Source organism: Budorcas taxicolor, chromosome 11 (assembly GCF_023091745.1).
Source record: "Budorcas taxicolor isolate Tak-1 chromosome 11, Takin1.1, whole genome shotgun sequence".
In the NCBI taxonomy this organism is placed as follows: domain Eukaryota; kingdom Metazoa; phylum Chordata; class Mammalia; order Artiodactyla; family Bovidae; genus Budorcas; species Budorcas taxicolor.
This window is the reverse complement of record NC_068920.1, coordinates 153,699,888-153,727,753: the sequence shown is the minus strand read 5'-3', so window position 1 is coordinate 153,727,753 and position 27,866 is coordinate 153,699,888. Positions and strand designations below refer to the sequence as shown.

The 27,866-nt window shown below is 59.3% G+C and overlaps 1 protein-coding gene and 1 non-coding gene across 2 annotated transcripts; one reads left to right on the top strand and one right to left on the bottom strand.

Moving 5' to 3' along the window:
* Positions 1–442: 442 nt before the first annotated feature.
* Positions 443–21,820, bottom strand: CRB2 (crumbs cell polarity complex component 2). Its single transcript, XM_052649641.1, has 13 exons — positions 21,718–21,820; positions 14,706–15,029; positions 11,875–12,070; positions 11,588–11,727; positions 10,736–10,921; positions 10,440–10,553; positions 6,799–7,656; positions 6,203–6,711; positions 5,470–5,635; positions 4,021–4,804; positions 3,066–3,182; positions 2,391–2,508; positions 443–667 (listed from the first exon to the last, which is right to left on the bottom strand). Exons 1-13 carry the CDS (start codon positions 21,818–21,820, stop codon positions 443–445), a joined length of 3,840 nt encoding a protein of 1,279 aa, XP_052505601.1.
* Positions 21,821–25,673: 3,853 nt separating this feature from the next.
* On the top strand, positions 25,674–25,745 carry TRNAC-GCA (transfer RNA cysteine (anticodon GCA)). Its single transcript has one exon. It is a non-coding gene; the product is annotated as a tRNA-Cys (tRNA).
* Positions 25,746–27,866: the final 2,121 nt, after the last annotated feature.

The following is a 27,866-nucleotide window of genomic DNA, read 5'->3' as shown; positions in this document are numbered from 1 at the left end:
GACAAATGCCCATGACCCCATCCCTAACACTCACACATGTATCTGCAGATCAACAGGCCTGGGCACAGACACACACACACACAGGTATGTATACACACACACACACACACACCAAAACACATCGTGTGCACCCACAGGTGCTTCTCCCAGCACAGCCGTGCATCTGCCGAGGCGAGACCTAGCAGCTGGACAGTGAATGTCCACAACCTCACAGGCTCCTCTGTTTCCCTGAGCGCGCCCCTTCCCCTCAGCCCAGCAAGGGGCAGGGGCAGGGGCTCCTGGCAAAGGGGACACTTCCCAGCAGGTATCCTGAGCCCTATAGCAGTTCTCCAAGGCTAAGAAGGGGCCAGCCATTTCCCTGCAGGCTCCCAGAAGTGGCCTCCTTGGGTCTCCAGGTAGAAATCGAGGCCCTCACAGGGCCTGGAGCTGCAGCAAGGTGGGCCTAGATGAGTCTCTCCTCGGGCGGCACCTTGAGGACGCTGTCCATCTCCAGCCGGGCTCCAGCCACCTCCTGCTGGCTCGGGCTGTAGGTGCCCTCCGACTGGCGGCGCTTTCTGGCCGCCAGGATCCCTGAGAGGAGGCCCAAGAGGAGGAGGAGGAGGCAGGCGCAGGCCGCAGGCACTGCCACCTCCAGCAGCGGGAACGGCAGCGGCAGCGGTAGGCCCTTCTGCAAGAGACGCAGTAAAAGGCCTAAGACAGTGGAGCTGGGGAGACCCCACCTCCAACCCCAGGCCCTCCAGAGGAAAGGAAAAAAGCATCATTGGGCGGAAGCCCTTCCTGTACAACCAAGGGCTTCCAGTAGAAGAGAAACACATTTATTGAATGCCCAGTAGGCGCTCAACACCATGCGTGGGATTTCACGTAAAACCTCACAGCGATCTGATGAAGTGAGAGCGAGGCCACCCATGAGGACAAGAACCTGTGGTTCATTTTGTTCACCGGTGTATCCCCAAAACGCCGAGAGGAGGGCCTGCTCAGTAGGCACTCAGTAAGTTTAAGAGGCGAACACGGAGGCTCTGCCCAGATTCCCCCAGACTCACACATCTAGGGGCTGACGAACCAGGACTGGCACTGCCCTCTGTCCACCCCCAATGCCAAGCCATGCCCAGCTCACACCACTATCCTGCAGTCTCGAATTCCAGCCAAAGGTCCTTCCTTCAACTGGCCAAGGTGGGCCTCAGCGCCCAGCCCTGCCAGCCCCACCTCTCTCAACAGACACCCCAACTGAAGTGATGGGACTGGATTCTTCCAGACCCCAAAGGGCACTCTGGTTTCTTAAAGGTTTGTGGAGACCATGCCTAAGCCCCAAGTGGAAAGCATCTCAGGGCCAGGGGGCCTGTGCAGGGCATGAGGTAGAGCAGGCTGGCCTGGTTGATGGTGAGCTCAGAGCCCCCCGGCCGGCCCCCACCCCCAGGAAACACACAGACCAGGCTGTGGTGGGCCCAGACAGACACCTGGATGCCCCATCAAAAGATTCTACAGACCTGGAGCTCTAGAGCCCCAGAATCACAGATTTCTGGGGAGAGGGCAGAGGCCCAGGGTCTCAGATTCATCAGCCCTCCCTCCACCCCATGAGACCTCTCAGCCCACTGCGGCCTGGGTCCCAGTCTCAGCCCCCAGCCCTGGAGAAGGTGCCCAAGACTGAAGAGAAAAATTCACCCCAGCCCCGAAGCAACCAGGGCAGGCCAGCCTCCAGCCTGGGGAAGCTGTAAAGCCATTTCCTCCCTAGGAGGAGGGCGGGAGGGGGAGCCAGAGGCTGTAAAGTTCAACTTGAAAGGAAGCATTTCCCCAGAAGCAGAGGGGATTGGGGTTTATGACCTGGCCCACCAGAAGCCTGTGGAGATCAAGGCGCCTCCCCAGGCTTCATGCCCCCCTTGCTGCGCCCACTCTGGCTCACTTCTGCCTGGGCCTGCAGAGTCTGTTCTGCCCCTTGGAGGGGAGGGGGCCAGAGGGAGGTCCATGCTCAGGCCGCCTGCTGGCCCCTATCTATTGGCCCTCCTCACCGCCCTCTTCAGCTAAGCCTGCCTTCACGGCAGCCAAGCCTTCTCTAGCCTTTAGAGTCCTGGGCTCCCCAAATCTTCCTACTTTCCAAACGGGGCTCAGAAACCACCAGAGATTACAGGCTCCTATATCTACCAACGTAAATCCCAGAGTTCACTGAGATCCCCAGAGGAATTGGGGGGGGGGGTCCCCAGGCTCCCCCAGCGTGAACAGACCTCCTGTGCAGGGGTGTGGAAGGGCCCTGTCTCCTTGGCCTGCTACTCCCCACCCTGTGACAGGGCTGGTCCAGGAATAGCTCCACAGGCCCTGTACACACGCCCCCCCCAACCCCCACAACATCATCTCACAAAGTCCAAAACAGACCCCCCGCCCCGTCGGCCATCACTCACCACCACTTCGCAGAACTGGCCTGAGAACCTGGCATTGCAGATACATTGGTACACCCCATCAGCCGCCCGGCAGGTGCCCCCATTCAAGCAAGGGCTGGCTTCACAGGGGGTCTGACACCTGGGAGGCAGGGAAGAGGGCGGGGCTGAGGAAGCTGCTCCCTCCCAAGCTGCCTCTAGCTCCCCCAGCTCCTGTACCTCCTCAAACCCACCCCACACCTCCCACACCGCTCACCCGCTGACCCTCATTACGCAGCAGACCCCTTCACTCCAACACTCGTGACCAAGAACGACCCTCTCACTCCACTGAGAGCACGGGGGAGCCTGTGTAAAGGCACCTGCCCAGACCGGAGGACCCAGAGCCTCTATTTGCATAGTGTCCCCACGTGGTCCTGATGTTGAGTGTGGTGCTCTAAGAAACACCACTAGGCAACTACCCTCCAGCAGGTGTCTGGTAACAGAGGATGGTCTTGGAAGCCCCAGAAGGAAAGATCTCAGGTGACAGAGGTGGAGTGTCCGGCGCAGTGATGACAGTAAGGGCTGAGAAGGTGAGCAAGGACCCATACCTCACTTCACCCGCCCTGGTTGGAGGGGATCTGGAGGCCCACCCCCTGCCTTTGGATCTGTACTCTCCACACGCCCCAGCCCACCTCCCAGGCTTATGGAGCCCAGACCCACCTCTGCCCAGCAAAGCTCTCCTGGCAGCTGCAGTTGGCCCCCTGGGGACCCTCCTCACACTGGCCACCGTTGAGACAGGTGATGTTCAGACTGCACCCCTCTGGTGGGACAGGCAACCTGAGAGAAAGCACAGGGGCTGGACTTGGGTCAGGACACATGAGACCTGGCCCACGCCCATGCTCTGTGGGTCACTCAGGTGACCTGAGCCTTCTGCATCATCATCCAAGGAATTCAGGGCCACCTCCGACAGACCCTGCTGGAAGTCATGGAAGCGGTGTCTGGGGTGGAAGGGGTGGGACACCGGGCTGCCACGCTACTGCTCCAGCCCCAGCCCCAACAAGGAGTGCCACAGCTAGACCCTGGCAGAACCCTTGGTGGCTCAGAGACCTTTGAGGAGCTGATCAAAGGTAAGGACCCTCCCAGGGTAAGAGCAGGCTCCTGGACATAAAGCCTGACCTTCTTTGCAGGGAGAAGGGGAGTCAGACCTCTGCCAGACACCCTTCCATAAGCTTGGCTCCGAAAGAGCTGGCAGTCATAGCCAAACTGAATATGGGAAGCAGTCAAGACTTCGAGCATCTTTCTCTGCCCCTGTCCCACGGGACTCAGGGATGGGGGAGATGTCTGTGGTGGGCAGCTCGGCAGGAGAGCCTCTGAAGTTTCCTTCCAACACTACCTCTGGTTCCCCCACCCCCACTCCCAGAGGACAGCTTTGTTTATCTCAACTTTAAATTCACCCGAGGGGCCTGTATTTTATCTGGCAACGCTGGGGCCCTGCCTGTTGTTCCCAAGTTACAGATCACAGCGAAGTGGCTCAGAGATGGGATGGGGCTGGCCAGTGGAACCAGCGCTTCCACAATCGGGCTTCCAGTCTAGTCTGTCCCATCCACCGCCGCCGGGGGCCTCCCCTCCACTCCTCACCCCTCGGACCCAGGCCACCCCGGCCGGCCGAGCGCACCTGCAGCGCGGGCCTGCGAAGCCAGGCGGGCAGCGGCACTCGAAGCGACCGTCTGGGTGCGCGTGGCAGCGGCCGCGGGCGCAGGGCGCCGAGCGACACGGGTCGGCGCGGTCCTCGCAGCGCTGGCCCTCCCAGCCCGGGCCGCAGGCGCAGGCGAAGGCGTCGAAGAGGTCGCGGCAGACGCCGCCGTGCAGGCAGGGCGAGGGGACACACACGGGAGCGCCGCGGCAGCCGAGGTGCGGGGCGGGCGCTCCGGGCCGGGCCGAGAAGGGCTCGCGCGAGCCGGGGGCCGCGCCGGGCCGCGGGCGCGCCAAGGGTAGCGGGTGGCCGCCGAGCGCCACGCGGCCCAGGCAGCCCGTGAAGTTCTGGGCCAGCAGGACGCGCGCGGCGCCCGGGCCGCGCAGGAAGTCCAGGTCGCCGGCCAGGCCACGCAGCGACACCGGCGTCGCCGCGCCGTCCAGCCAGAGCAGCCAGCGCGACGCGGCGGCCTCGGGCTGCTCCATGGCCAGGCGCACGCGGTGCCAGGCGCCGTCGGCCACACGCGGCCCGGGCGCTGGCAGCACCGCGCGGGGCAAACCGGGGCCGCTGCACACGCCTGCCGCCAGCGAGCCGTTGCGCACCGCCAGCCACACGGCGGCCGGGCCGTCCTCAGCGCGCAACAGCTCTGCCTCGGAGTCGCGCGTGCGGAAGAGCAGCGAGAGGCCGCTGAGCGCGCTGCCCGATGACGCGTTGTGCCCGCTGAATTCCGCCGGGGGTCCCTCGCGGAACGTGGCCTCCGCCACACCTGCCGGGGGAGACAGCGTCGGAGGACGGCCTCTCGGTCCCCACCCAGCCCAAGCAGACCTGGGTGATATGGCGACCTGTTACCACACCCCACCAACCCCTGCCGTCTGGGCGTGGGGGCACACGCACCCACCTAGGATCTAGTCCCAGGAAGTGTTCCCCGTACCTCATAGAACTCTCTTACCTCCAGAGAACCAGCTCTGGGCACCCACCCTGCCCCCCAGGTCACAAACCAGGCAGTAACACTCCAGAAAATCCGCCCACTCCTCTCCTTTGTGAAGCAGCCGGCGCCTTCACTGTGGCTCCCTCTTCACCGCAATCCTTTGAACCGTCTTCTTTTAAAATGCTGAGCATGGCCTTCTCCTGCCGCCCCCGCCCCTCGCCCCCCATGGCTCCCCACTGCCCTTGGCAGAAAGTCCCAAGTTCTTATAAACCTCACAGGCCTTTGCACATGCTTTGCCCCCTTGCTGATATGTCGCTCCCTGTGCCCAAGGTCTTACTCGCCCTTGGAAACCTAGCAAGTGCTCTCCTCCTCCAGAAAGCCTGTCTGGGTGCAATGGACTGGGGCTGCTACCATCCTGTCCACCGTCCCTGAGCCCTGAGGCAGGTGACGGATCTAACCCAGCTCGGGTGTCCAGCATGTGGGCACCCAGGGCAGGCACTCACAGACAAAGCCATCAGGGACCTCCTCACAGGTGGCAGGAGGGAGACAGGGCTGGCCAGGACACCACAGCTGCTGGGCACACGTGGGCCCGGTGAAGTTGGCAGGGCAGGTGCAGTGGAAGTCATTCCAGGTGACAAGGCAAGTCCCACCATTGAGACAGGGCTCAGGCTGCAGGAGAATCGGGACAGGGACTGGCTCAGGCCTGGGGCTGGCATCCTCCCACCATAAACATCCCTACAGTGGCTCTTCACTGGGCACCTACTGCAGATACATTACCTCCTCACAAATAAATAGAAAAGTAACTAGCATTCCCATTTTTCAGATGAGGAAACTGAGGCTCAGGAGAAACCACTTGCCTGAGTCACCAAGGCAGTAAACAGAGGAGCTCAAGCTCACACCCAGGCTATTCCAATTCTAGGGCTGGTGCTTTGTTCATGACCCTGGGTGTCCCTGTCTACCAAACAACTCCTGCAGAAAGTCTTGGGCAGCCCTCTGCCCAGGCCAGGGTGTCTGTCCCAGACCACAACTGAGAGGGGAGGTATGGGGACTACCAGAGGGCAAGATCAGCTTGCCGGAAAAGAAATGCAAGTGAACCCTGCTCTGTCTTCAGCCTTGGAACCATGGGCAGGCGCCCCACCTCCTGGTGCTACCCTGACCAGTAGAAGGGCATGCTGACTCCCAGAGATGCAGGGAAGATCCTGGAAAAAGGACCCATCCCTTCCTCTTGGCACTCACATTGCATGTGTCCTCAGAGACGCAGCCCATGGTGAGGTTCCAGGACTGCCCACGGCCGGGCACGCTGGGCAGGCTGGAGTTCCCCAGCAGTGGTAGAAAGAAGGGGAGGTGGAGGTCGTTGAGTCGCACGTCCTGCATGCAGCCTCGGAAGGGCCCACCCCAGGGCTCAGCGTCAGCAGGGAGGAGCCTGCCGCCCACGTGCACCTGCTGCCCCACACCCCACAGCTGATCAGGCCTGAAGCTGAGTGTCACCAGGTGGCGGAGCCCATCATCCCAGCGCCCCGGGAGCACCAGAGCAGGACTGCCCCGCGCCTCCGCCCGGATCTGGCCCTCGCTCAGGAACACTGTCAGGCCAGCAGCTGAATCGTTGGTGAGCTGGAGCAGAAGGCCAGCGGGTTCCCGGGTGCGGAGGAGGAAGGACACGGTGAGGTTCGGGCCTGGCAGCTGGTCGAGTAGGAAGGAGGCAGAGCTCAGGGTGCCCCCCAAGCCAAAGGTGGCAGCAGGAACCTCTGCAGGGAGAGAGGGTGCCAGGCGTGAGGCCTGCAGGCCAGGGCAGGCACAGCCGCTGCCCTGGGGCCCACCTGGCCCCTCCTCACCATCAGCACATGTGGGACCACTGTAGGGCCGGGGGCAGTCACAATGGAAGTGAGTCCACAGGTCCACGCAGACCCCTCCGTGGGCACAAGGCGGAGGCTGGCAGTGCTCCTGGTGCCGGCAGCCCAGGAAGACGTTCTTGCCAAGGTCCTCGGGCAGCAGGAGATGCCCATCCACCTGCACATCCTGGAGGCAGCCCGCAAAAGCCACGCCGCCCAGCTGGGTGAAGCGGGACCCAGCAGGCGTGGGGGCCGGGGCAGCCATGGCCACGGGACTGGAGGCCACACAGAGCCGGGCGGGACAGCCTTCGTGCCAGAGCCGCAACTCCAGGAGCCCCAGGCGGAGCGTCACCTCCACTCGGTGCCAGTGGCCATCACTGAGGGGTGGTTCCAGCAGCCTCAGGACAAGCCCATTCTTGCCGTGGAGTGTGGCCTGAAGCCTGGCCTCCACCAGTGCCAGCTCCACGCTGCCTTGAGTGTCAGAGCACGTGGCCAAGGCACCCACACGTATCGTGGTACGAAACCTCAGGGCCAGACCTAGGGAGCTGCCAGCTGGCACCGAAGCCCGTACAGGGTTCCCAGCCACCATGGAGAACGTAGTATTCTGGCCACAGAAAGGCCCATGGGTACCAGGTGGGCAGCGGCAGGTGTAACTGTGAACCCCTGACTCGAAGGTAGGGATGCAGGTGGCAGTCGGTGGGCAAGTGTGGCCCTGGCAGCCGGTGAGTGGCACAGAACAATCCGGTCCACCCCAGGCCTCGGGGCACCCACAGATGTAGCCTGCCACGGTGTCTTCACAGGTCCCACCGTGGAGGCAGGGCTCCGACAGGCATTCGTCCATGTCTTCCTGACACGTCGGGCCTTCGGGAAAGACCAGGCCAAGGCTCAGCACCAAGGCCAGAACCACAGTCTTGACCCAGAGCCTACCTGCCTCTTGGGACAAGGAGCTCAGTATCCATCAACCAAACCCATTCCCAATTCTCGAAGGACTTCTCGAGGCCCTCGGAAGTCCCTGGAGGCTGGAATCCAGGATGCTCCTTTTGTTCCCACATCTGGTGAGTCTCCAGGCCCTGTGTGGTCCATCCCCTATGCGCTCACCAGTGCCTGCTTTCCTCCCACCTTGCCTTCCCAGACTCACAAACTCTCTGGGCCACAGTCTAGTGCCCTCTAATTCACCAGTCTTCAGAACCCCCTCCATCATCCAACTCTCCGAGCAGCCAGAGAGCTAACGCGTGATCTGGCCCAGTTCCTTTGCTGCGTAATGTCCCATCACTCACCCTGGCACTCACGATCCCTCACAGCCTGGGCACTGTCAGGCGTTCAGATGTCAACCCGCCTCCCTACAGACCTTGAGCTGCCTGTTCCTCCAAGCATCTCCTGGGAAGTCCTGCCTCTGGGCTTTTGCGCATACTGCTCCCTCTGCTCGGCATGCCTCATTCTCCCTAACCCTGCCTTTCAAACTCCTACTCATCCAGCAAAGCCCAAATTCAAATGGCCAGTCCTCTAGGAGGCCTTCTCTGGCCCTCAACCACAAGCTACTGTGTCCCTCCCAATTCCTTGCCTACTCCCAGGCACAGTTCCCCAGAACCCTGGATTGAAAATATCTGTTTACACAGTTGAGATCTCCTCCAGGGGCCTGAGTACATCCTTGGTGCCCAGCAAAGGACAAGGCATGGCCCTTGTCAACAGAGCGATGAAGTAGAAGAGGGAGCGGGGGTGGGTGTACACGTCTGTGGCACTGGAGCAGGCCCTGGCTCTAATGCCACCCCCGTCCCTCTGCCCTAGGGCCCTCGCTCTGGCAGTGGGGTCACCCTCCCTTCCAGAAGCCCCCAGATCAGGTACTCTGGCCCCAGCATGGATCTAGAGGCCACAGCCCCACCCCTGCGCAGTCACAACCTCCACACAACTACTGAGGCCAGACCTGCTCACGTATCCCAGCCAGGGGGGACCCAAACCCAGAGAAGCCAGTAGGATTTGAATCCTGGCCCCAGTCAGCCCACAAACACCACCGCCACCTTCCGGGGATGGCTGGCCCCAGGACCCCACCTCCGCCTGCCCGAGGGTCCCACCCTGCCTACCTGCCAGGAGCCACAACACCCGCAGGAAGGTCCCCAGAGCCTGCAGCCCCATTGCATGTCCCCACGGACAGGCTGAGAGTGGCGGGCGGGCACCGAGGCTGGGGAGCCGTGCTCCCCGCCTGGCCAGCCACCTCCTCCTTCAGCGCGGACTCAGGAATGCCAGGCACTGGCCTCCCCCACGCCCAGCACAACCCAAAGGGAGGATGGCAAGGAGCCCAGCCCCACAGCCGGGGTTCCCCCTCCCAGGCCTTGACCTCAGAGGGCTGACCTCCCTGTTACCCGTCAGCTGAGCTCAGTGTGGGGAGGAGCTGGGCTTCCGCTGACCCTACTGAACCTGGGCGATGACACGCCCACACGAGAGCCCCCCCAGCTTCCTCTGTAAGGCGGGCGGGGGGGTGGTCAGAGCCCGAGCTCAGGGGACCCTGCTGAGGAGGAGCACACTGAAGAGACAGCTCTGCAGAGTAGGGTGTGCTGCCGTGGGCCCACTGTGTGCCAGGCACCCACGAGGCCACTGCCTCTGGGGCAGGACTCAGGGAACCCCAGCCACGGGGCCGGGGGGAGGAGATGGGCCTTCAGGGTGCCCAGGGGTGTTGGCCACCTGGGAGTGGGAGGCTGAACCCCAGCATCTGTGTGTGGGCGAGTGTGGAAGGGACGGCGGTAATCACCCCCTCCTTCCCCTGGGCCGGGGAGCGGGTGCCCCGGAACCGTGCCAGGGAGAGGAGGCCCTGCATTCTGAGCAGGAATGCATGCGGGCAGGGGGAGGCACCACAGGCATTCCAGAGGAGCAGGGACGCTTCTCGGGCTCATCAGTGTCTGCAGGGAAGGATGTCTGTGTGTCTATGTGTCCACCATACCAGAGGCAGGGAGAGGCCACTGCAGGCCCAGCTCCCGCCCACCCTTCTCCAGACACTGTCCCCCAGCTTTCCATAACACACCCCCCACCCTCCACCCACACAGCCCCCTGCCGCTTCCACCTCCTCTGTCCCCCTCCCTGCAGGCCCTCGGCCTCTGCCCAGCCCTTCGATGTCAGGTGTCTAGAGCTCTCTCTGCCCATCACCCTATACTTCCTCCCAGACAACCTTGGCCACCTCTGACCCCAACTGCCAGGATGACACTCCTGACCCCCGGTCTCAGTCCCTGTCCTGCGCCATAGACCCCGGGTCACCAGCCCCCAACCCAGACTCCTTCCCATGGGTGCTCCACAAACAGACTCAAGGTGGACGATTGAACCCACCATCCTCTACCCAGTGCCACCCAGGGCAGAAACTCAGCCAGCATCTCTGACACCTCCCACTCATGCCTGGAATAACCCTCAGGACCTGGAGCGTGCCCCTCATAAGTATTTCTCAACCTGCACTCCGAAACATTTTCCCTCTACTCCCACCCCTAAGCCCAGGTCGCAGCTCAGCCCTCTCTCCTGTTGCCTGGGCCACTGCCCCCACCTCCTGCTTAATGTCCTTAACCCCATCAACCCAGCCTCCACACATCAGCCAGAAGGGCTCTTCTTGCCCCAGGCCCACCAACTCTGACCTGGCCCTGCCCCAGTGCCCACCCAACCCTGGGCACCTGTGTAGCCATCTGGACAGTGGCACTGGAAGCCATTGGGCAGGTCCTGGCAGAGGCCTCCACTGAGGCACGGCCGTGAGGCACACTCGTCCACATCCTCGCCGCAGTCGTTCCCTGCAAGAGGCCCAGCTGTGGTTCCCTCGGCCCCCTCAGAGCCCAGCTGGAACTGGAAAGGGCCCATTTTTACAGCTAGGGAGACTGAGACCAGAGAGAAATGCTTGAACCCAGCTCCAGCATCCCTCCCCTGCACCTGGACACTACAGACCTGCTTCTCGGAAGTGGGGCAGGGGGCTCACCCTCAAAGCCTGGAGGGCAGCGGCACACGAAGCCAGCAGCCTGGCGAAAGCTGAAGTCACCGGGGAAAGTGGCCTGGACGCCCCCATAGAGGGTCGGATCCGAGCGCTGCAGGCACCGGCCCCCATGCTGGCAGGGGCCCACCGCACACTCGTCCTCATCCACTTCGCACCGCTCGCCACTGTAGCCTAGGGACACACACACATGGGCATCAGGTCACACGGGGCCACCAAGCAGCACTGCTCCACTGCCACCAGGCCCGCCAGGGCCAGGCTGGGACAGCAACTGAGAACACCAATCCGGATACTCAGGCAGAGGCACACAGGAGACAGGAGTGACCAGGACCGCCTTCACCAGCATCATGTGACTAGTATCACTAGTATTTCTAGTATCACTGAGCACTCTGCTCCTGCAGGGCCCTGTGCCAAGGCTTCATGGGCTTTACTCATTTACTCTCCTCACAACGGGCTTCCCAGGTGGCTCAGTGGTAAAGAATCCGCCTGCCAAGCCGGAGACCTGGGTTCGGTCGGGAGACAGTTCCCCTGGAGAAGGAAATGGCAATGGATGCCAGTATTCTGATAATCCCACGGACAGAGGAGCCTGGCAGGCTACAGTCCATGAGATCGCAAAGAGTCAGACAGGACTGCGCGAGCAGGCAGCACCAGCGGCTCCCAACAGCCCAGGAGTAAGTTCTGTGATCAGCCCCGCTTCGCAGATCGGGAAACTGAGGCCCAGAGAAGCTGCAGTCACGTGCGCGCACCCTGCACCAGCGCACACCCGCACTGGCATCCCAGGCCGGGCGGCCGCAGCCTGTGTCCCCTCCCCACTGGGAGCGCGCGCGCATGCGCACACACCTGGCCAGCAGAGGCAGCGGAAGCTCCCGAGGCCCTCCAGGCAGGACGCGTTGTTCGCGCAGGGCGCCGACGCGCACTCCAGCACCTCCAGGTCGCAGCGCTCGCCCTCGTAGCCCGTGTCCGCGCAGTCGCACTGGAACCTAAAGGGGGCGCGCGGCCCGAGCTGAGCACGTGCCCGAGCCCCCAGCCCCCTGCCTCCACCGTACCCTGCCTCGCGCCCCCACCCCCACCCCCGCGCCGGCCCACCGCGCAGCCTCCCCGCCCGGGGGGCACGGCCTCCCGCTCACCCATTGACCAGGTCGCGGCACACGCCCCCGTGTGCGCACGGCTGGCTCTGGCACTCGTCCAGGTCCAGCTGGCAGCTGGCGCCCCCGTAGCCCGGGGCGCACACGCAGCGGTAGGAGCCCACGCCGTCCAGGCACGAGCCCCCGTGCAGGCAGGGCCCCGAGGCGCACTCGTCCACCTCCGTCTCGCAAGTCACGCCTGGACAGGGCCCGAGACAGACGGACAGCTGCTCGCCCAGAGGGAGAGTGGAAGAAGCCGAGCCAGGCTGACCCCAGACCCACTCCAGACAGTGTGACCAGCAGCGGAATGTCAGGACCCGGAGAGGATCCGTTGGTGCGTCTTTCCAGAGCAGGTGTTTCTTGAGCCAGCAATGGCAGTGAGATGGAAACAACACAGGCCTCCCTGCCCCCTAGAGCTCACTGCAGTCTAACCCGGGACACGGGGGATTAATCAATATTACATAAATGAGGATTGATTTTATTTTGATAAGAGCTACTGTGGGTACGTGCTAGATCCTGTGACGGCGAGAGTCAGGGTCTTAGCCTGGGGAATCGAGAAAGATGAGAAGGCATTGGCTAGACTAGGATAGGGAGAAGGCAATGGCACCCCACTCCAGTACTCTTGCCTGGAAAATCCCATGGGCGGAGGAGCCTGGTTGGCTGCAGTCCATGGGGTCGCTAAGAGTCAGACACTACTGAGCGACTTCACTTTCACTTTTCACTTTCATGCTTTGGAGAAGGAAATGGCAACCCACTCCAGTGTTCTGGCCTGGAGAGAATCCCAGGGATGGGGGAACCTGGTGGGCTGCCATCTATGGCGTTGCACAGAGTCGGATACGACTGAAGCAACTTAGCAGTAGCAGCAGCAAACCAGGATAAGGGGTTGTGCGGGTAGTTGGATTCCAGGGAGACTGTTGGCGAAGACAAGGGGAGAGTGGAGAAGGTGGGGAAAGAAAGGGGTGGTGACAGGCCTTGGGGCCAAGTAACACGATCCGACCTTATCCTAAAAGTCTTAGGCGGCTGACTTATAGGGTCCTTTCTACATTTTAGAAGGCTTGCTCTGCTGGCTTTTTGTGGAGGGTGTAAGGAGGGACCCCAGCAACGAGAGGCACTCTCCAATGAAAGATGCTGGACCAAGGTAACCAGCTCCTTCGGGTTTTCCCTGTACCGTCTTGCTTTTTTTTAATTAATTAATTTTTTAAATTGAAGGATAATTGCTTTACAAAATTGTGTTGGTTTCTGCCAAACTACCGTCTTGCTTTTAAAACTGAAAGTCCTGTGTCCTGGGAACCCTCTCAGTCCTGGACAAAATTAAATCGGTTGGGAGACTCTTGCGGGAGGGGCTGTGTCGACGAAGGGAGATAGAGAAGCTCAGAGCTTGGAAATGTGCTGCCGGAGTTCATCATGGAGCCCACTTGCCATCGAACACTCCAGTGGCCCTGCCTCTGCTCCCTCAGTGGGATTGGTCATGGGGGGCCAGGGACCCAGCTGGCTCCAGCTGGAACCTTCTCCCATTCCCAGCTCAGTGAGCACAAAACAGAGCCCCTCCTTCCTGTGACCCAGCCCCACTCCCACCCTCTGTGCCAGGGGGAGCCAGGCCCAGCCTGGAATCCCAACCTCCCCCGCCTGGCTCAGAGCAGAAGGAGGAGGAAATGAATCACAGCAGATGCTGCCCCCACTCACATCCTCAGCTCACCCAGAAAGCATTACCCAAAGCGTCAGCACCGCACATCCGGGCACGCACACACCTGCTGGCACCCCCCTCCCAGACGGTTCCCACAAATGTATTCAGGGAGCCCAGACACCCATGGATGCTGGCAGAGACAGAGGCCTTTTGCATGACCTCCTCACACGTCCACAACTAATCTGTCCAGACACCTGCACTCTCCCGTGACGAGAAAGGTACACAGAACCCACTTCCGAAGTTTCCTTTTCGTCTGTGCGCCGAGATATCTCTCCACAATACGGCTCCTCTCCTGGAGCCCAGTCCCCCAGTCTGTGTGCCTGACTCTGAGTGACCTCAAACTGCCCTCTGCAGTCAGAGGGAGTCATCTGAATTCAGGAACCCAGAGTGTCCACACTGCAGCATCCCAGCTGCCCTAAACCCAGCCTCACCACCAGACCTGTCCCAGTTGTGCTCTCCTTTCTGACGTGCAGGCAGTTGCTCCAGGTTGCTCTCAACTTGGAGCCTGGATGGGACTGGGACAGGGACATACTCTGGAGGAGGGAACTGTCCCCCTCAAGACAGCAGAGATCCCTGGGGGTACATCTACATTACAGTTTGAGCAAAACCACCAGTGTCTCTGCAGGAGCTGTGGCAGGGAGGCTACTCACAGGAGTGGCGGGGGGGGGGGGGGGGGGGTCTGCATGACAACCTGTACCATTCCAGGGGTGTTCACGCTCTCGAAGCATCAGATGAGCCACCAAATGACAGGTCTGGAGTGAATCAATACTGGAAATACTGTCTAGACGTGTCCTCATTAAAGCCAAACCAGGCCTATCTGTACTCTAGTCCCAGAGACGCCTGAAGGGTGTCTCCGCCCCCAGCATCACCTGAACCCCACAAGGGGCTGAAATAACCTTTGTCCAGTGCCTGTTCTGTGCCAGGCACCGAGCTAGTTCTCACTCACCCACATTCTCATCCAGAGCCGCCAGGGTAGCCTGAGAAGCATCAGTTCCGCAGCACGACCAAAGAGTGGGTACACCCCAGAATTGCCAGGATGCCTAGAGGGGGTCTCTACGCTAAAGCCAAAGCCAAATTCACCATCTGACCTCTTTGAGTCTCTGACGGGGCCAACATTACACATGCCTCTGGGGACAGCTGGGGCCATTACCTTCATAGCCGAGGGGGCAGTGGCACTCGTAGCGGTCAGCCAGGTTGCGGCAAGTGGCCCCGTGGTGGCAGGGCCGGGACGCACACTCATCAATGTCCAGCTCACAGTGTGGGCCCTGAAATCCGGGCACACAGTAGCAGCGGAAGTCATCAGGCCCTGGGCCCTGGGACACACACAGAGCGCCGTGGTGGCATGGCTGACTGGCACAGCCCCAGGGTTCCGGGGGCACGCAGGTGTAGCCAGCATTCTCTGTAGCCTGGCACTTGGTCCCTGGAGCGCACGGGTCTGAAGCACAGGCGCCCGGGGTCTCCAAAGGCACCGTCCCTGCAGAGAGAGGAGACTGGCTGGGCAGGGTGGACGGGGGCTGCTGGGACACCCCTCTCCCCACCCCCAGGCCCATCCCCAGATCCCAGAGTTGGTGAGCAGTGGAGGAGGTCGTCGGGATTCAGAAGAGAGGGCCAGGGGGTCTACAGACAAGGTCCCAACAGGCACCCAGATCTGGGAATGGTTTGGGGAGTGTCAGGAGGACCCAGGCTGCCTGACTCCCCAGGCAGAATTAGTGAGCAGATGCCCCCTGACCCTGTGAGCTCCGTGCTCCAATGCCTGCGCATCCCTGCAGCATCCCTTGCAGGCAGGCCCTGTCGGGCCCACTTTACAGGATAGCGGGTCCAGGCTCAAGTGTGAAAGTGAGGTCTCTGGCCTGAGTCCTGGCTCAGCCTTCAGGGTCCCGTCCGCAGGCTCCAGCCCCACCTGGGGAGGGGTCCCTGGCCTCCCACTGCCCACTCCGCCACTCCCGCTGGGGGTCTGGTAATTCCATCCCTACGTGAAACTGGAGATGGAGGACTTCAAAGGCCCCTCTCCCCGCTCCACCCCGCTTCCCCTCCCAGAACTTCTCACCGGATCCAGCCATCAGTAAATGGAGCACTGGCCGCGGTCACAGGGTACAGGGCAGGTAGTGAGACGTGCTGACCAAACTCCCGGCTCCAGCCACTGGACACATCTCCACGAGGCAGAGCTCCCTCTGTTAGAGGGTCACCTCCTGATCTGCCGCCCGCCTCCCTCCCGCCCTCCTTTGCTAAGAGCCTGTCAGTGTCAAGCTGGTGTAAGAACTTAGAAGCTGTGAAGGCAGAGAGCCCTGGGTTCAAACCCTAGTTCAAAACAAGCTGTGAGACCTCGGGCAAGTCGTTTCTCCTACTGAGAGATGATAACGGTACGTGCCTGGTAGGATGAGGGCGGATTGAAAGCCTTGGGACGGCAGTCAAGTGCCCACACGTGCAGAGAACGCCGTACGTGATGGGGGAGGGGAGCGGCCTCCAAGAAGGAGGCACACCCTCGCCCCCCGCCCCCCGCACCTGGTGCGCCAAGGTGCCCCACCCCCACCCAGGTTGTCATCCAGACACTAACCAGGCCCCAGCACAGCTTCAAGCCCTGTGCCTCCCCTCCCCTCCCCAGCGAAGACCCCCAGATAAGGCTCGACAGCCTCTCAGGCGTCATCCACATTCCAGCAGGCAGGGCGGTCCACCGGCAGGGAGACAGAGGTACCAGCCAATGATCCAGGGAGAGACCCGCTGTCAGCCCCACCCCCGGCTCCCAAAGCACGTGGTACAACTCGCACAGGCTCACCCCTGGAGATTCCCACTAAGAGGGGCTTGGGGCAAGCACCCACCCAGGGCCAGGCCTGTGGCAAGGGGGGCAGAGGGTTTGAAACACTGTCTGGCCAAGACGACCTAGGGCGCTGAGGTTCACAGACTCTCTCTGCCCACAGACCCACTCCCCCAAGGCTGGTCTCCTGGGTGAGGACAGGGGGCTTCTGGGCCTCTGGGAGGGGCTTATGGCCAGCTTGTCTTTCTTTTTCCCACCCTGAGCCATGGTGGCTGGTCAGTACAGAGCCTAGTCCCCCAGAGCTAAATAGTCCGAAGGAGGGGGAAGATGCTGTGATGGGCATCAGGCCAGCTTGCATGAACAGTGGGGTGTGAGCAGTGCCCACCTTGTGGGTGTTGTGAGGAGCCACTGAGGGGACGTGAATGAAGCCCTGCTGGGCACCAGTGAGCCTTCAGTGAGAACTCTGGCCATTTTGACCTGGGTCCCTGGACCCAGCACCCTCAGACGGATCAGCACAGTAACCACAGCGCCCACTGTGAAGAGCCCTGTCTCCTGGGTCCTGTGCCAGCAGGCCCTTCATCTGATCCCGACAAGGCGTCACTCCTCACGCGTGTAACCCAAGGGTTTCTGCTGCTGTTGTTTAATCGCTCTGTCGTGCCCCACTCTTGCGACCCCGTGGACTGTATCCTGCCAGGGTCCTCTCTCCATGGGACTTCCGAGGCAAGAATCCTGGAATGGGTAACCATTTCCTTCTCCAGGGGATCTTCCCGACCCAGGGGTCGAACCCCAGGGATCAAATACCCCGCATTGGCAGGAGGATTCTTTACCGCTGAGCCACCAGGAAAGCATGACCATCCTAAGGGATCCCACCCCAATCTGGAGCTTTGGCCCCCGATTCGGAACCCTCTATTTCAGAGCAGACTGGAGAGACAGCACCTGGGGAGACAGGGAAGGGGCTTTGTCACCGAAGGAGCAGGTGGCCCCAGGAGACAGAGCCTGGCCCCACTGAGGAAGGAGTTTTCCTGCAGGCAGAGAGGGAGGGAGCCCTCTGTCCCAGGAGGCATGCGGTGGTGTGGCAGTCTGCACCAGAGGGACAGCCGTCTCTTCTGTGTAATCTCTGTTTTCACATTTACCTTAGGGGGTAGACAGTGCTATCATTCCTTTTTCACAGTTGAGGAAAGTGACGCTCAGAGATAAGCGACTTCACAGTTTCCCAAGAGGGCCTGGAATCCAAACCCAGGTCTCACTGCTCCAGAACCTCCACCCTGGGGGGTTTCAGCATCACCCCAGGGCCTGTATTAAGAATACAGATGCTAGGGCCCCACTCCAGACCCAGAGATGCAGAACTGTTGGGTTCCGGGGCCCAAGAATCTTCACTGCAGCATGCTCCCTGGGGAGTTCTTTGCACACTGAGGCTTGGGAAAAAGCACTGACCTTGGCTCTCTGCCTTCAGGGAGCCAGCTCAGGAGGCCAGGCTCGCCCAGGGCTGAGGGGAGGAGAGGTGAGGATGGCGGGTCAGAGGAGGGGCCTTCCTGGTCTGGCTGGAGGGGCGTGGCCTGTTGCCAGGGTGATGAGGGGCCTTTGCTTATCTTCACAAATCCTTCCTGACCTCTCAGGCTGCCTGGGACGCCCTGGCCAGGGAAGGATTAACGGACACTCGCCCCTCCCCTGGGACCTGCTGCCCTGCCCTGGAAGGCTCAGAACCCACCTCCCAGAAAGGAATTTTCTTCATGCAAAGGACAGGATTATAGTAACAGGAACCGTTTCCTGAGTGCCTGTGTAGCTGTGCTACGTGTCTTACATCTATTACCACATTATTGAGTTTGAGTCAGACTGGAAAGGATGGGGGCCATTAAGAAAACTTCTGTTTGACTCGCCCAGGATCATCCCTCGAAAAACTAAGCAGCAGATCATTTCTAGACTTGTGAGAAGGCCGCATCTCCCAATGCTTCTGAAACTCCCATCCTGCAAACTCTAGCCACCCACGTATTGTCACTTTAGAGCATTCTAGCCCAGTCTCCCCCAGGCACTGAAAGAGACTCGATGCTCAGAAGGTTTGCCTAAGAGTGCAGTTTCCAATATCAGCCTGGGCGGAGTGGGCAGTCTTCCCTGTCCATCCTGAACCCAGCTGCTAGCAATCCCAGGGTGTTGCAGGCCTTGCTGGTGCCTAGTAATGCCTATATTATGCGCACTTGTAACAGGCCTAGTGAGAACTGGCAACTAATGAGAAGTGTTTGCTGAAGGTGGGTTTTGTGAAGCTTCTCATCTTGACAAGGCAAAAAAGAGAATATATCTAAGAAGCCACCCAAGATCCCTTAAGACATGCTTCTAGCGAAAAAACTATCCACCTAGTAGCACGAGGCTCCAAGGGCAGGGCTGAAAACACCGCAGCAAGACTGAGAGCTGTCGGGAAAGGGCTAAGGAACTCTAACAAGGGAGGAGAGTTCAGGACAGTCTTTTACAAGAATGTTTATCTCCTGAGGTTAAAAGGCAGCATTTTGATAATCCCAACAATAGCCGTCACGGATCCACTGCCTATCCTTTGTCCGCATCGGCAAATCCCAGTGTTTCCAAACCGTGATCTCAGAGGGCTGGGGCCGTGGAGGAAGGCACTTTCTGGAAGGAGGGTGAGGCCAAGCAGATGGGTTTCCAGGCCTGCCACCCCAACAGGCCACTTTTAACTGTTAGTGGCCTCTGGCTTCTGTCTAAAATTTCCTTTGAAACGGGGTTTCACGCCAAACCTAAGTTAGAGGACCACTGCATTTTCTTGCTGAATTCTCGTAGCAACTCTCAGCATGAGCTGGTTTCCTGCCTTTAGACAGAAGCACAGAGAAGAGAGCTGACTGTCCATAGACTAGCCCCATAGGTGGCTGTGAAATCGTGGCCCTGCCACACACCAGGTGTGATTCTGGGCAAGCTACTGACCCTCTTGGGGCCTCACTTTCCTCCTATGTAAACTGGGGGTATCAGAGTTGACCTCACAGGGCTGTTGTGAGAATTAAATTCCATCATGCTAGTCCAGTAGCCTTGGACTGCAAGGAGATCAAACCAGTCCATCCTAAAGGAAATGAACTGAATATTCACTGGAAGGGCTGATGCTAAAGCCAAAGTTCCAATACTTTGGCCACCTGACTCGAAGAGCTGACTCCCTGGAAAAGACCCTGATGCTGGGAAAGATTGAAGGCAGGAGGAGAAGGGGGCAGCAGAGGATGAGATGGTTGGATGGCATCACCGACTCAATGGACATGAATCTGAGCAAGCTCGGGGAGAAGGACAGAGGAGCCTGGCGTGCTGCAGTCCAGGGGGCCACAGAGAGTTGACCACGGCTTAGCAACTGAACAGCAGCAGAAGTCCAGTAGTGCAGTGCCTGCCGTGTAAAGGCTGGTGTATTATCTGTTCATTGTCTTTACATGGGGCAAACAGTGACCATCCAGCACACCCTGATGTTAGGGCGCGGGTGTGTGGCTCCTTCTCCTCCGCCTCTGTCTTCCAGGCGCCCACGAAGCTCGGGCTGCAGGAGGAGCTGGGTTTCGGGGCTAGACTCGCCACCCCTTTGTCAGCCAGGCTCCCTGGGTGTGCAGGCGGCAGGGAGGGAGGGATGTGAGAGCCCGACGTGCCCCACTGTGCTCCAAGATGCCTAGTGCTCTCCTAGCAACCAGCCAGGCTTTTGTGGCTGAGTGCACCCAGACGGAGGGGCCCCACTCAGGGCCTGGCAGGGGTGGGCGGCAGAGCCAGAGGCCCAGGGCATCCAGAACCCCATCCCCTCTGGAATGGAAATTACTTTTCAAATGATGTCATCTCCCGCCCCTGCCCTCCTGGCAGTCAGGCCCTGGGGTCCTGGTCTCCAGAAATATTCATGCCGTAGCACCCCCACCCAAGCTTTCCGGGGATCTCCAGGGAGGGGGCTCCCTGTGCTGGGAAAGGCCAGCCCTGGGGGTCCCAGCCGGGCTAGGTGGGGGTGAGCGTGTGGATCAGTGTCCGTTCCCTTCTGCAGCACCCGTCTACTCGGTGTGCACCCTGCCACAAGGTTCATGTGAAGGTACACTAGCACTTGAATGCACACCTGTGTGTGTCACGCACAGATGGGTGTGTGTGCTCACATGCATGTGTGCTGGGTCTACATGTGCCTGCAGACACCTGTTCATATGGTGGTGTGTGCCCTGGTGCACGCCACCTGACCGCTGCTGTGGAGGGGAGTGCATGTGCACGCACGTGTGTGTGCAGGTGCACGTGTGCACGTGTGTGATCTATATGTGTGCACTGTCGGCTTTGGGACAGACACCAGATTCCCAGACCAGGGCTCCGTGCCCCTCGTGCAGAGAGCAGGTCCCCAGCTCCTCTTCGATTTGCCTCAGGGCCCAGTTTATAAGCCCCGATCCCTCCCTTCACCTCGGTTTCCTCCCCTGCACACGGGGGTGGGGGGGGGGCCCATCCTCCCCAGGGGCCCGGCAGAGGGGAGCAGAGACAAAGGTTTTGTAAGCTGGGCCCTGTTGGAGGCTGAAGAAGGTCACAGGTAGGGGCCAGGAGGGACTCTGAGGAGGTGGGGGCTCCCCCAGTGGCTGCAGAGGGCAGGCCACCCTCCTGCGCCAGGCTTCCCAGGCCTGGCCCCGTAGCTATAGTGACCAAGACAAAGCGTCCCCAGACCCCCCAGGAAGAATTCCAGCCCGCGCACCCGTAAATCCACTTGGACAAAAGCAAAAACCTCTTGGTGAACAGAGTCTGGCTTCACAAAGCCCTTTCAGCTTGATCTGGGAATACCAGGAGTGTGGGGGGCAACGGTACCCAGCCACCCCCCAGGGACCCCAGAGCATCCCCAGCCCTGTCCCTCATACACACACACCCATGAAAGCAAGGCAGGCAGAAACCCTGGGTCTCTTTCCCTCTTCTCCACCGCAATCCACTGGGCTGGGGTCTGCGGCCCCCACCCCATGACCCTATGTCAAGAGCAGAGACAGTTCATCCCACTCGATAACTTATGCCCCACAACTCACACTGGGATACAGCCCATCACACCCACAGAGCCTCAGACACAACTCCCGGCTCGTGTGGGACAGCTGTCCCACCTCACAACTTAAAAGCACCCAAAACCCACCGTCCACAACCTGCACACAGCTCACATCAGACTCCCCAGACTCGGGCCTCACAGGCAGAACACCCCAGCCCAACGCCCCCCACCCCCCACCTTACAGGGTACAACAGCCCACCCGTTACCCAGACCACAGGGACCACAGCTGGCCAAGATCCCCCCAGAAAGTCCCCCTGGACGGCACGCACTCCAGCGCCCCACAGCAGCACACCTGTGCACTCCACCGTTGGGCCTGGCTCCCACATGGACAGCCCCACGGCCTCGGGTGTCTGCTTTGTGGACAGACCTAGCCCCAGGCCCCCCAAGCCTGGGACCCCAACTCACCAGCCGGTAGGGCGAGGACTGGGGCCCTGTGCAGCAGCAGCAGCAGCAGCAGGCGAGGGGCCGAGGGCCTGGGGTCCCAGGTCCCAGGGCGGGCCAGCGCCATGGCAGCGCTCTGCTCGGCGGCTGTGGGAACAGGCGGCCAGGCTGGCTCCACACCCCCCTCTCCCTCCAACCAGCACTAATGCGGTGGACAGAGGCCCGGCCCCTCCCGCCCGCCCCTCCCCCTCCCCTCCCCCTCCCCCCTCCTCCTCCCCTGCCTTCCCTGGCGGCTCCACCTTGAGCAGCGTTCTAGAGGAGGGGTCTGAGCCACCCCTCACCCCCACGCCCGGGCTCCAGACTCCAGATGAGGCCTCAGGGGCCCCGTGGGTCTGACCTCATCTCAGGGCCCACCCCTCTCTCCCTCCTGAACCGCGCCCCTCCACCGCCTTGTCCTCCCACCTCTCAGGTCCTGCTGCCTCAGCCTCCCAGAGACATTTCTGTTCTGGGGGCTGTTCACACCAGAGGATCCAGCTACTCCCAAATCCTCCCAGCGATCCCACCCTGCCCCCCTCCCCATCATCTCTCAGCTCCCTCCCCAGCCAGGCCAAGCTCCCCTCCTAGACCTCCCCTCTGATGGAAGCCGAAGCCCCTACCACTCAGCCTGGTCCTCCCATCCTGCTCCCTCCCAGGGCTCCCTCCCACCCACAAAGGGGACCACCCCCTCCCCACCACCCTCCCCCCCTGCTGCTGAAGCCCCCCTCCCCACATTCAGTCCACCACCAACTCCTGGCATCTCTTCCTTCTCAGAGTCCCTTGGTCCCCCCCCACCCCTTCTCTGCACTCCCACACTGCCACACACAGCCCCTCTCACCTCAGCCCCCAGGCTAAGGCCCCCATTCTCACCACCCCCTCACCAGACAAACTGAGTCTCTTCTATTTCTCCCCTTTGCCTACATATTCGCCTTTGCTGTTTACGACTCCAGAAGCCTTCCTACAGTCCAAGGCAGCCCATTACGGCAGCTCTAAGTGGCAGGCTTTCCCTGCTCTACTGCTGGGAAGTCCTTCTTGTTGTCTAACCTTATAGTCTCCTGCTGCACTTAATGTTTGCTTGCTCCAGGCTGGAGAGGGGAATAGTATTTATTTGCGTGGAGAGGAGGAGTTCTTTTGAGGAGCTGGACCCAGGAATCTAGGTCATCTCAAAGGCACTGCAACATCAAAATGCAGCCCATTCTTCCACTGCCCTCAGCTGCGGTGAAAGGAGAATCCCCTCACTGAAAGAACTTCCTGAAATGAGCAGCTGGCCCCTGCCAACTCACCCCTCATGCCCCAATTCAGTGACCATGGACTCGGGCCTCCCAGGCCCTCTGCTGGGTTCTGTATGTGTCCCTGACACCCCAAGGGCACAGTCTGGAGAGACAGACCTGAGTAATTGATGGAACTCCAGGCTACGTGGGTGGGATGGGCAATGGCCCGTAGCAGTTCTGGGAAAGGAGCGGCGGGTGTCATGCAGGTCATGGGCAGCGGTGGCTCTGCTGTCCTTCAGCGACAGGAAGTGCTCAGAGAAGAAACCAAAGGCCTGGGCGGGCCCTTGTCCAATCCCTGCCCCATCTTCACCCTCTGATCTTGGTCCTTATGGGGTGGGGGTTGCTTCTTGGTTTTTACAAGTGAAGTGTTAGTTGCTCAGTCCTGTCAACTCTTTGTGACTCCATACATTGCAACCTGCCAGGCTTCCCTGTCCATGCGATTTTCCAGGCAAGAGAACTAGAGTGGATTGCCATTTCCTCCTCCAGGGGGATCTTCCCAACCCAGGGATCGAACCTGGGTCTCCTGCATTGCAGGCGATTCTTTACCATCTGAGCCACCAGGGAAACCCCGGTTTCTGGAGCTCCCCACCAAAATCATCTTTAATTCTCTCACTTCTCCCTGCTCCACAAGGAAGCTCTTCTCCACCCCATTGGGAAAAGTACAGTCTCATCAGCCAAACAGATCCAGGTTTGAGCCCAGCTCTACTACTGACTAGAGAGTGACCCCAGCACGTGAATGCCTTTTCTAGGCCTCAGTTTCCTCACCTATAAAATGGGGGTGATAATGAGCTGAAGCAAGTACTCTTTATTCTGCTTCTCAGAGATCCAGGCAGCCCCAAGCAGAGAACAGGAGGACCCCAAGTTTTCCACAGCCCCCTGGGTCTCTGGATATACAGACACAAACACCCGCATGTTTACAGTGAGCTCTGGGGTCAGAAGGGTGCCTTTCTGAGCTCCCATTCTAAGCCCTACTTCTGCTTCATTGACTACACTAAAGCCTTTGACTGTGTGTGGATTCTTAAAGAGATGGGAATACCAGACCACCTGACCTGCCTCCTGAGAAACCTGTATGCAGGTCAAGAAGCAACAGTTAGAACTAGACATGAAACAACAGAATGGTTCAAAATTGGGAAAGGAGTACATCAAGGCTGTATATTGTCACCCTGCTTATTTAACTTACATGCAGAGTACATCATGGGAAATGCCAGGCTGGATGAATCACAAGCTAGAATAAATATGTTGCCGGCATAAATATTAACAACCTCAGATAATGCAGATGATAGCATTCTAATGGCAGAAAGCAAAGAGGAACTAAAGAGCCTATTGATGAGGGTGAAAGAAGAGAGTGAAAAAGCTTAAAATTCAACATTCGAAAAACTAAGATCATGGCACCAGGTCCCATCGCTTCATGTCAAATAGATAGGGAAAAAGTAGAAACAGTGGCAGATTTTATTTTCTTGGGCTCCAAAATCACTGTAGACAGTGACTGCAGCCATAAAATCAAAAGACACTTGCTCCTTGGAAGAAAATCTATGACCAACCTAGACAGCATATTAAAAAGCAGAGACATTACTTTGCTGACAAAGGTCCGTCTAGTCAAAGCGATGATTTTTCCAATAGTCATGTATGAATGTGAGAGTTGGACTATAAAGAAAGCTGAGTGAGCACTGATGAATTGGTGCTTTTGAACTGTGGTGTTGGAGAAGACTCTTGAGAGTCCCTTGGACTGCAAGGAGATCCAACCAGTCAATCCCAAAGGAAATCAGTCCTGAATATTCATTTGTAGGACTGATGTTGAAACTGAAGCTCCAATATTTTGTCCACCTGATGCGAAGAGCCAACTCACTGGAAAAGACCCTGATGCTGGGAAAGATTGAGGGTAGGATGAGAAGGGGGTGACAGAGGATGAGATGGTTAGATGGCATCACTGACTCAATGGACATGAGTTTGAGCAAACTCTCGGAGACACTGAAAGACTGGGAAGCCTGGCGTGCTGCAGTCTATGGGGTCGCAAAGAGTCCGACACGACTTTCGACTGAACAATCCCAACCCCGCCCTTGCCCCACGCCCGGTCCTGTTGCCGCCACGCGCCACCTTGTGGCCAGAATGGGGAGTGTCCTGCGAGGTCTGGAAGTCACCGAGGCGGGCGATGAGGACGCGGAGGGAGGGATGCGAGAACTAAACACACCGGCAGAGGGAGCCCGAGTGAGCAGGAAGCAAGGGGCTGGGAGTGGGCGGCGGGCGGTAGGCAGGACCGAGGTTACCCGCGGCGGACCGTGGTGACGCAGTCCCCGGCCTGGATCTGGAGAAGAGCAGGTCGGAGTAGGCCAGCGCCTCTGAGAGGATGGTCCCTCGGGAGAGCCCACTTCCTCCATCCTCCCAACCTGGGGTGGGACTGAGGAAGGGAGAAGGAAGCCAACGTGACCTAATTTTATCCCCTCAAGGACACTGCAAGGTCAGAATTGACCCCATTTTATGGATGAGGCAACTGAGACTCGGAGAGGTGAGACTGGCCGCCCCAGGTCCCACGGCTAATCAGTGCAGGGGCGGGATTCGAGCTGAGGACACCCTGTCATCGACCCGTGCCCCTCCCGTACCTCTGACTGGAGGGCGACTACTTGCACTCCACTCAGCTCAAGAGATGTTTGCTGCCTGCTCCCTGGTCAGAGAGCGTCCCTTGTAGCTCAGTCGGTAAAGCATCTGCCTGCAGTGCAGGAGACCCAGGTTCGATCCCTGGGTGAGGAGGATCCCCTGGAGAAGGAAAAGGCAACCCACTCCAGCCTGGAGAAATCCCACGGACAGAGGAGACTGGTGGGGTTGCAAAGAGTTGGGCACGACTGAGCGACTAACACTTACACTTCCTTACCCTGGTCAGGGGCACCCAGTCTGGGGGTGGGTGCCCACCAACCGTAGGGAGATGTAGTCATAAAGCTTAGTGCTCGGTAGCTCCTACCCTAGCGGCTCAGTGGTAAAGAATCTGCCTGCTCTCAGATACAGTTTCGGAGATTCGGGTTCGATCCCTGGGTCAGGAAGGTTCCCCTGGAGTAGGAAATGGCAACCTGGTCCAGTATTCTTTTCTGGGAAATCCCATGGACAGAGCAGCCTGGTGGTCTGCAGCCCATGGGGTCGCAAAGAGTTGGACATAACTGAGCTCCCACTTTGGCATCAGGCCCCATTCATTTGAATCCTGACTTTGCCCTGTGCCCTTAGGCAAGACGGTGTTGGTCTGTCTTTACTTTTGTGAACCTTAGTTTCCTCATCTGTAAACTGGGGCAATACTAGTGTCTACCTCGGAGCTCTGTGAAGAGAGGGCTACTGCCCCCAGGGCAGGCGGGGGAGGGGAGGTGACCTCTGTCCTGGTCGCCCCCAGCAGCCCACTACATCTCCCCTCGCACGGGCTGCGTGGTCACTGCCTGCCCCCCACTCTGCACCCCTCTGCCTTGGTGATGCCGGTGGCTCTCCGAACGGCTCCGTCCCCGCCCCCACGCTGGGAGGCAGCGGGAGGCGGAGGGCTTCCGTCTCCTTCCTCCAACCCTGGGTGCACTTCCGACCGCAGCTCCGGTGGAGGCACTCTCTGCTCAGGTAACCCTGGTCTCTTTGGGGCCAAGTGTGGGGCCGCCTTCAGCCCTGGCCTCACTGGGTCTCTCCAAAGCCTTCCTCGCCGTCACCCACTCCCTCCGTCTTGCAGCTCTCTCCCCTGCTTCCCTCCTGCCTGCCTGGCTGTTCCTTGCTCGCGTTCCCCCGACAGAATGTCGCGGTGCGTCTGGGTCCGCTCCCGGCCCCCTGCCTATCTCAGACAACCCTCCTCGGTGAGCTCCCTGAGCAGCCCAGTTCTCTGCCAAGCTCTCTGCCTGTGGTTCTTAACCTTGTTTCAACTCCCCCTTGATAACAAATGCCTTGCAACACCCCTTATTACCCCGAAATGAAATGACGTGCATGTGCGCGCAGTTCCTCAGCAGAAAACAATCCCAGTGCCCTGACTGAAATATCCGGGGGAGGCCTTGTAGGCTGGCGGTGAAGTGTACAGACACCAGTTCAAATCCTGCTTCTCCACTTCCCAGCTGTGTGACCATGGTAAGTCACTTAACTTCTCTGTGCTCAGTTAGCTCCCCAGTCAAAAAAGTTTTTTTTTTGCTTTATGCAGCACTTGACTGCATAGCGTTGTTATCAGAATTAAATAAGTAATTATTCATGAAGCATTTAGAACAGTGCTTGGCACATGTTAAGAACAGAATGAGCGTTGGTTAAATTGAAGATGATAGATCTTTCTAGTTGTAAATACACTTAATTGATTTACACTGGAAGATGTGATAAAATAACGAGAAGCTTGCGCCTACACACGGAACCCCCCTGCGTGCAACAGCCCCAACACGCAGACCTATGTAGTATGATGTATTAGCAGCTCAAATACCACAAGTACTGTTGACATTAAGTAGGTAATTTTCCCAAATGGTGACATCTCTGGGTAAGGTTCTGAACAAAATAAAGAGCAATCTTTCTTCAATTTACATGCAAGTTGTATTTCTAGCAGATGCAGTGTATGTTAAAACTCTGAGCATTCCTGCAAAAGTGCTCTTATTCCAGTGCAAGCTATACCTGGATCCTGGGGCTCAGACACTTACAAACAGGTATTTTTCCTCCACGTGAATGTCTGGCCAGACACTCGGAAATCACAGTCTTGCGGGACATCCTCCAAGGTGGGGACAGTCCTGCACATCACAGGGTGGCCGGCATCCAGGGCCCACCACCAAATGCTTGCAGGGCCCCCAGTCATCACGACAACTGAACGTATCCCCACAAATTCCCAGAATGGCGCCCAGAAGGTTCCTGGGTTCTCCACCAGCCACCAGCGGGACTTTTCCAAAT

What these genes read in the sequence shown, in the direction of transcription:
- CRB2 (XM_052649641.1), bottom strand. Translation starts at nt 21,820, where the DNA reads ATGGCGCTGGCCCGCCCTGGGACCTGGGACCCCAGGCCCTCGGCCCCT. An exon ending in CTGCCCTCCAGGCTTTGAGG is followed by an intron (nt 10,554 to 10,735) that starts GTGAGCCCCCTG and finishes GGCCTCTTGCAG; the next exon opens with GGAACGACTGCGGCGAGGAT. An exon ending in GCCAGTTCTGCGAAGTGGTG is followed by an intron (nt 668 to 2,390) that starts GTGAGTGATGGC and finishes CGTCTCTTGCAG; the next exon opens with AAGGGCCTACCGCTGCCGCT.